The sequence below is a fragment of the Frankliniella occidentalis genome, unplaced genomic scaffold (genome assembly GCF_000697945.3).
Source record: "Frankliniella occidentalis isolate FOCC.00 unplaced genomic scaffold, Focc_3.1 Scaffold87, whole genome shotgun sequence".
Taxonomy (NCBI): Eukaryota; Metazoa; Arthropoda; class Insecta; order Thysanoptera; family Thripidae; genus Frankliniella; species Frankliniella occidentalis.
The window spans coordinates 300,676-309,026 of NW_026267216.1; the positions used below are offsets into that span (position 1 = coordinate 300,676).

Sequence of the window (8,351 nt, forward strand, 5' to 3'; positions counted from 1 at the left end):
TGAACCCCATCACATAGTAGCTCGTTTGAAAGCATTTTTTACGAGGAATCTAGAAATGCTATCCATTTTCCGATGACATCCGTCTGAAAGAAAATATTAGCCAAAAACCTAAACGTGATCATTAATGATTGCTGATATATCAGCAATCATTCCATGTACACTGATTTATCAGCAATCATCAATGATCGCTGATTTTTCAGCATACAATGTACACTGTTGAGTTTTCAGAGTAAGTTACGACCAGTGAAGTCACTGTTTCAAGGAGAGGGAGCTCCTGACTAGCTTTAAAGAATTTACTATATATTACCGAAATAGTCATATGCTAAGCGTATTAGTCAATGTATACGTCATCAAATGCGTTTATTGCGTTAACCACAAGTTCTGAATATGGCGAAGATTTTGATTGTCATAAGGTAAAACGTCTAGTTCTACTCGGCGGTATTGTACAACTCCCTGCACACACACTCACACAAACGTGCACATGCATACACGCACCAATGCCATGGGTTATTGCAAGCTGGAGCGCGGGATAGATTATATTATGCTCAACTTTTCCGCGCAGACTACTAAAGCTTTCTCATACATCGAAGTAGGGCACAGCGCAGCACAGCGCCGGAGACAATAATCTCCGCGTATAAACAAGGAGAGTAGAGGAAAGCGTGTTGGTAGCACTGGGCCTGGCGAGAAAGTGGCACCGCCAGAGACCGCGAGCATGGCGGCGCCCTGCCCGGCCCACAGGCCAGGCCCCGCCGCGCCGCCCGCCGGCCCGTTTGACCCCGATACACATTGTGTGTTCATCCGCACCGTTCGGTCAGTCTGTACTACAGAGTCCTACATAGGTGCACGCTGGAATGTTAGACATGGCAAATTCAGCCGTTCGTAAAATAGAACAGTCAACGCGTCGTTATCGCCACACCAAATTTTCTTCACCAGCATGCTAAAACCAACATAAAAAATAACTACGAAACCTCTTCAATTGGCTAACTTATTTTAAGGAGAGGTGGCCTCTCAAGGTAAATCAGTACTCTTTGCGAATACTGATCTACACAGATTACAATACGATATGACTTAATGATGAACAATCCAAATTCTCAGTCGTGAATTCACTCTTTCCAACCCTACGCAGTCAGTCTTCAAAAGACTGAACTGGGAAACAATTCGTACAACATATAATAGCAACCACATAACCACATGTGCCGCTTTTCATTGATTTATATTTATGCTTGTAAACTATAAGAATTACTTAGATTTGTACATAAAACGACTCTGCGCGAGACCGTCAACCGAAGTAGGTTGCGAAAACGCGACACGAGAAGCTACAAACATACAGCATTGGTGACTATCACAATGGCCTTTATACCTACAAAATACTGTGACTCCGCAATCGCGCGAATACTTGTAATGTCATTTCGACCCACAATTGAAGCGTATTGGTTATTTCCCGAATTTCAAGTATTACGTTACTTTTCGCCAAATGGACCCTAGATTTGCTGCCCAAGGGCATGCGTGGTAGTCAGATAATAAGTGAGATGCAGGGTACCTTACACCAGCATTAAAAGAATCAACACGCTTCAAATATGTAGTAAAGTATTTTCCTTTAAATGGATTCAAAAGTAGAGACTAGAAGTTTGATATTTTAGTCAGAGCAGTCATTATTCTAAGAGGTAATCAAAATGTGCATTCGACACCTCTGAATACCACGCTACCTCAGGACTTAACGAAACGTCGCTTAGGCATAGTATAACATTGAATACAATTTTCAATCAATATTGAGAATAATAAATTTTTGAATTAAAAACATTAACACTTTTACAATTTTAAATCACATGCATATATAAACGTGAATTGCTCCTATGTAGAAACTTGAAAACTTTCATTTTCAAGAGAGAAAAAACGATTCGTATTTGGTTGGCTGGTAACGTGGTAAAACACCGCTTATAACAAAATATAACAATGTACAATGCGATCTTATGTTACAGATGAGTGATAACTTTTGTACAGCCTCCAATCACTCCCCGTTCACCGTCACGGTCGTCCACTGCCAGGGACTGTTGTAGCTGCTCTTCTGACTGCAACAGACAAAGTAAAAGAGTGCGATTAGCAACCTGGCAACAGACCGGGTGTCTCACACGCGACGCGTTTTCAAAGTCGCCAGAGGATGTAGAAGCGTTGTTGCGCAAAGATACGGCCAAGTCCGTTGTGAGAGTCGCGCCTTGGGACAAAACGGAAAAGGGCGTCGTTTTAAAAGAGGGCGACGGGGCGGGGACGGGACAGAGGTCAGCGAGCCTTTATGCAATTTAAATGAGCGATTGCGGCAACGAGACGACCAGCATCACCTTGTGCCGAGCCGCGGCCACTCGCTCGGAAGCTCGGAAGGCGCTTACACTTCCTCCCCCTGAGCAGAACTAACTGTACGCGATTGAAACGACTCTGGCTGTGTCACGCCCTCGGTGCGCACCCGGGGGTCCCCACGGGCCGCATGCAGATGCATATGGGGAGCCGTCTCCGTCACTCCTAACGAGCAGTGAAGGCCCTTCGGAGCGTGGCGGGGCGGGGCGTGGCGGGGCGGCGTCGAGGTCCCCAGCCCTGCTCAGCTTACTCGCGGCGTGGTGTACGCACCCTCGGTGACCGCTCATGGAAAGCCCCACCCGCGCCCCGCCGCCACCAATAAAACCATCATCACCGCGATGCCCCGGCTGCAGCGCGGCGGCCCCCTCCTCGCTGTGCGGGGGATTCTCCATCAGACGTTATCCACATCCGCACAACGTCGCGGCAATTTTAAACAAGCAGGCCCGCCCTTCCGCAAAAAGGAGTTGCCAGCTCCGCTTCGCTCCGCCGGCAACACCGTTCGGCAGGGGGCCGGACCTGCTTGGCCAGCCGGCGGCGATGGTCGGGCCACAGGCCCAACCATTTCTGTCACGCGGTTTAGCTGAAGAACATACTCGAAGATGTAGCGGGCCTTCGGCCCTCTGAAACCCGTCGTCTTTAAGACTTGCCCTGTTGACATGAGAGAGCGATGTAACGGTGAAGCACCGTGACTACAACCCACCCCCACCCCAGGTGTAAATCCCCGATTTCGTTGGTACTCGGAAAATTTAAAGGTTATTATAATAGAAGTCGGATGGCACTTGAAACTTTTCCTAAACTTAACATTTATTGGGGGTTTACTTAAGCCTGACACTGTTTTTTGCTCCAAATATCCCTCTACCGCTTTAACGGTTCAAAATAGAGCAAAACGGACAAAATTTTGATCCAAAGGACACTACTTTCACGAGTTACCCCTTAGAACACTGCTTTACATTTTACAAAAACTATTTTTTCTAACACCTTTCTCCTACCTTATATAGGGGAAAACTAAATGTCAGGTTTAGGAAAAATTTCAAGTGCCATCCGATTTCTACATAAATAACCTTCAAATTTTCCAAGTTTCAACGAAATCGGAGATTTACACCTGAAAAGGTTCCCTTGTTAGAAAACGTTTTTTGGGTGGGGTGGGGGGAGTTTCTTTCCTAGTTTGCGAATTTAGGCCTTCTTCTACAACTTATTGTTCACTACAGAAATTTTTAGTTATTTTCGTCAAAAAAGACCCTCCAGCGCCCAAACGGTGAGAGATAGAGCCAAACGGACGAAATTTTTCCCCGAAGAACTCTACTTCAACGAGTTACCCCTTAGAACATATAAAATATATGAATTTTTGAGGGGATTTCTGAACCTTGGATACCCCTATTCACACCCTTAGGGGTGGTTGGCGGGATTTGCCGTAGGCGTTTTGTTCTCTAGGAGTGAACCACAAGATACCCTGAAAATTTCAAGTCTCTAGCACATCCCCTTCTAGTGGAACAGACGGACACACAGACAGACAGACAGACAGAGAGACAGACACGAGGTCGTTTGCATAAGCCCGCTTGATAGCTTTTCTAAAGCAGAAGGGAGGGCTAAAAACTGACAGCTGTGATGTGACGTGATTCACAGAGCGAAGCCACCCGTCAGCCGACCTCTCGAGCACCTCGTGAGTGGCGGCGCTACCCCGGCGCCACCCACCTGGCCACCAGCCCGCGGCTGGACCTGCATGCGGGGCAGCGCGCGGCTATGAGGGTGTATAGAATGTAAACCCGGGGTGTCCAGCAGGTAGGCGATAAGGTCGCCTTACCAGGAAAACTAGGCGACTTATGTCGACTATCCTGGAAACTTCTGGTCTTTGGGGGAATTGGGTGGGCACAATCGGTGGAATGCCTATGGACCCACATGCCTACAATGCAATTACCCCGAAGAACAGAAGGTGTCCAGCAGATAGTCGACATAAGTCGCCTAGTTTTGCGACTTTGTCGCCTACCTGCTGGACTCACCCCGTATTTACAGTGTAGAGGGTGGACGGACAGGACGGCCGTCGCTTCGTTCGCCGCGAAGGGGGAAAACTATGAAATGCAGAGAGGTAGGCCTACCAGTGGTGCGAGGTGCGACATCCACCGTATTGGGCGCGACACAAAGCAGCGAAGCCTTTGAGTAAACTTTTCGCCAATCTACCCGAGTCGAGACCCAGGTCTTCTATTTCGAAATAGAAGTTGTACAGAATCACTGGGGCCAGAACCCTCTCAACTGACATATGGGGATGAGAGGGGCGGGACCGGGCGGGACGTTTCAGAGATCATGCGATCGGCTGACTCGTCTACTCCGGCGCCCGGTCACGGTCCTCCCCCTTGGCGCGCTTTGCGCCTCCCCCGCCGTGACGCGCGGGTCACATGTGTGCGATTCAGCGGCTTTCTCGGAAGCACGCGCGCCGTTTGTCATGTCGCTGCTGGTCGCTGCAGGGGAGGGGACTTCAAGTAAACAAAGTTCAGCGCAGCACTACACCAAGGCCCTGCGCGTCGCTGCGGGTGCGGCTCATTGGCGGAAGACAAAGGAATATGCGGCTCTGGAGGCCTCTCTGCAGTCTGAGGCTCCGGCCTCCGGTATAGGTCAGCGTACGGCTGCTTGGACGTCTATGCTAGTACATGTCGTTAGGAATTCCTGTTCAAAGTGAAGGCGGGTTGCTCCGCGGAGGCGGGCGGTGGAGGTGGAGCGGCCACACCAGGGCATCCCGGTGCCTGGCACACACTAAATGGGGAAGGACAATCTTGACACGAAAGTTCGAAGTGTCCTTTTGCACATCATAAATCAGATACAAATATTGTACCGATTGTCAGACAAAACTTCTACATCTGCTGAATTTGGGAATATTGTGCTACTTATGAGAACATTTTGTTTCTAACAAGTACAGCTTTCTTGAAACAAGCACATTGTTCTTAAGTTCAGCAAGAAGATTGAAAAACCATGAACATGCTTCCCTGGGTGTACTTCCTTACAGACAAACTTATATCTGATGAAGATGTGCACAAAGACACATTGAAGCAAACGTACAAAAATTGTCCCTCCCCATTTGGAGTGCAGGGAGGGCGGTGGGGGCCGTCGCCGGGGCGGCCGGGGCGGCCGGGGCCAGCTGGGCTGCCGGCCGATAAGGCCCACACAATGGACAATATCCCGTGTGGAATGGATCCGGATAAAAATCGGGTAAATTTGGTGTTTTCAGAACACCAAATTGATACTAAATGTACACGATATATACACCATAAATCTACACCATATATACCCCAAATATACCCCAAATGCATTTGGTGTAGATATGGTGTACTTTCGTTCTTTTTATGGTGGTAAAAGTGGTCGTTTTAACACCATAAATACACCATATTTATCCCAAAGGCTGAAGCGTCCGAAAAGGTGAAAACAACAGCGCCGGCGACGCCGGCGGAGCGAGACGAATCACCGACCTCTCGACTGAGAGGCTGGCTCCATATCCACTCGGCCACAGTGAACACATGGAGGGGAACGGTCGGCTGTCGCACTTCAGCGCGCTGCAGCGAGTTGGTGCCTTCGGATAAATATGGTGTATTTTTGGTGGCGAGGTGGCCCGCTGCAGCGCGCTGAAGTGCGACAGCCGACGGTCCCCCTCCATGTGTTCACTGTGGCCGAGTGGATACGGAGCCAACCTCTCAAGCGAGAGGTCGGTGGTTCGACTCGCTCCGCCGGCGTCGCCGGCGCTGTTGTTTTCACCTTTTCGGACGCCTCAGCCTTTCGGATAAATATGGTGTATTTATGGTGTTAAAACGACCACTTTTACCACCATAAAAAGAACGAAAGTACACCATATCTACACCAAATGCATTTGGGGTATATATGGTGTATATATCGTGTACATTTAGTATCAATTTGGTGTTCTGAAAACACCAAATTTACCCGATTTTTATCCGGATCCATTCCACACGGGATACTGCAGGCCCCGGCCGGGCCCCGGCAGCGGCGTGGGCGTCCTCGCCTACTCGGTAGGCAAACGGAGTAATCTCGCGCCCCCCAGGTACACTGCAAGGCGAGCGCGTCAGCCGCGTCAGCAGGATGTTGTTGGGGAGGGGTTGGGCCGGGCAGCAAGCAGCAGCAGCGGCAGCAGCGGCAGCGGCAGCTCTCTCGAGTTGTTTTTGCACGTCAGTCGATGCGCAGGAGGGTGGGCTGCATTAGTGATCGCGCACGTCACGTCACTTGGGGAAAAAAGGAGCAGCAGCATGCAATATTAAAACCTCGGGATGCTCATTTATCGAAAACAACGATTGAGCGGATATACAAGGGGCGTGCGGTGGCTGCTCGGCGTGCTCTGCAATGCTTTCATGCATATTGACCAGCCCTGTCACCCCCCCCCCCCCCCACCAACCGCGCGGGAGGTCTTGGCGTGGCGGCAGACCCTTCGATTGCGTAACCCGGACGAGCCTTGTCCTCAATGTCCTCCCCTGTACAGTTCGTGATACACTCGCGCCGCTTCGTAAACTCTTTTCAAAGTAAAATTACCAGGCCAGTTGTTGTTGAGCGTTTAACTTTCGGCGGGGCGGCGGTGGTCGGTGGCGCTGGTCGGGGTGGGGGTGTCCTGCTGGGACTGGCTGCCTTTGCCTTTGGCGGAAGTTTGCCCACCTCCGGTGGGAGATAAGAGTGATACGCGAGGCGGTCGTTTTTGACAGTGCCTGCGCTGGTCCGACTTGCGCCAGTGAGTGAGTAGTGTGTGTGTGTGTGTGTGTGTGTGTGTGTGTGTGTGTGTGTGTGTGTGTTTTGGCGTGTGTGTGTGTGTGTGTTTTGGCGTGTGGTGGAGGATTTCGCCCCATTCTCTGACACCGTGCCGCCGCACCCAGTCGTACGTTTGAACCTGAGCAGAGGTCGTCTCTGAGGGATGGCGAGGGCGATGGCCACAAACCGGTTGGCAAAAGGCAAAGCACGATGGTCCTGTCCCACCCAGGACTGATATCTCACTCGGGTTGAAGCGCAATAATTGAAGTCGCTTCAGCGCCCATTCGAGGGTTCGTTGAAAGTACATATTTGTTTTTATCCCCTGCGAAGGTGGGTTTTTGTACTCTTTCATTTTCCTTTTGTTTTCGAATGGAATATTTCCGCTTTGTTCATGGATAATATTCTTCAGCTGTAGTCTGAGTGTGAAGGTCTCCGGCTTGCTCGCGTCCGTCCTTGTCGCTCGCTCTGCATTCTACGAGAGCGAGAGGGAGAGGAAGAGAGAGAGAGAGAGGCCGGCGCAGCTCTGGCGGTGCATGGCGGGGAGGGGCAGACGGAGGGGCCCAGCGTGCTCGGGCGGGCGAGGGGGGGAGGCCAGGGGGGCTTCACGCCCGACGCGACGCGCCTCGCCCACCACTGGCGTTGTCCACCACCCAGCGGCAGACACATCACCACCGTCACCATCCGACATCACCATCATCACCGAATAGGTCGATGGCCTCCCGTGTCCCCGGGCTACACTATGGTGCACGCATCACTAATTAGAGTCTCTAATCCGCCCTGTCAAACGAAATAATGAACCTCCAGCCACGGGATGAGTTAGGCAGGCCTCGGCACACGGGCTGGATTATTTGATTCCGCGAGTCAGAACAATGTATGCGCCGCTCTATCCTCGCTCTTCACAAATGCGTTTTCAGATGCCTTTCCTTCCGCCTTCCCCTCTTTGGCCGGAATGAAAAAGAGTTGATTATTTCTGGGAGTGCCCGAGCGAGCACCACGCGAGGACCCGCCGGGGCCCCCGCCCCGCCATACCGTGAGAGGCCACGGCGGAGCCACGGCGCGGGGGAAGTCTGGCAACGTTGTCATCACATGGCCGTCTATCCCCGCCTCGGCAATACCGCCATACCGCGTGTCCTCTGTATCTCTATCCCCGACAATGTACATTTACCCGATGCGTTTGCCGAGCATTCAACTTACGGCAGTACGCCCCGTCCACTGCACCACGCGGCAGGCGCCCCTGGCCACACGTTGGGATGGCGCGGGGAAGTTCGGAG

At 51.3% G+C, this 8,351-nt stretch overlaps 1 protein-coding gene across 1 annotated transcript in view; it reads right to left on the minus strand.

Annotated features, from left to right (window-relative positions):
- Positions 1-931: 931 nt before the first annotated feature.
- The window catches only part of LOC113210923 (ankyrin repeat and KH domain-containing protein mask-1), a 58,672-nt gene continuing 51,252 nt past the window's right edge, over positions 932-8,351 (minus strand). The window contains exon 2 of the mRNA XM_052269233.1: positions 932-2,069. Within this exon, the coding sequence (XP_052125193.1) occupies positions 2,009-2,069 (61 nt within the window). The 3' untranslated portion in view covers positions 932-2,008. The remainder of the gene's footprint in view (positions 2,070-8,351) is intronic.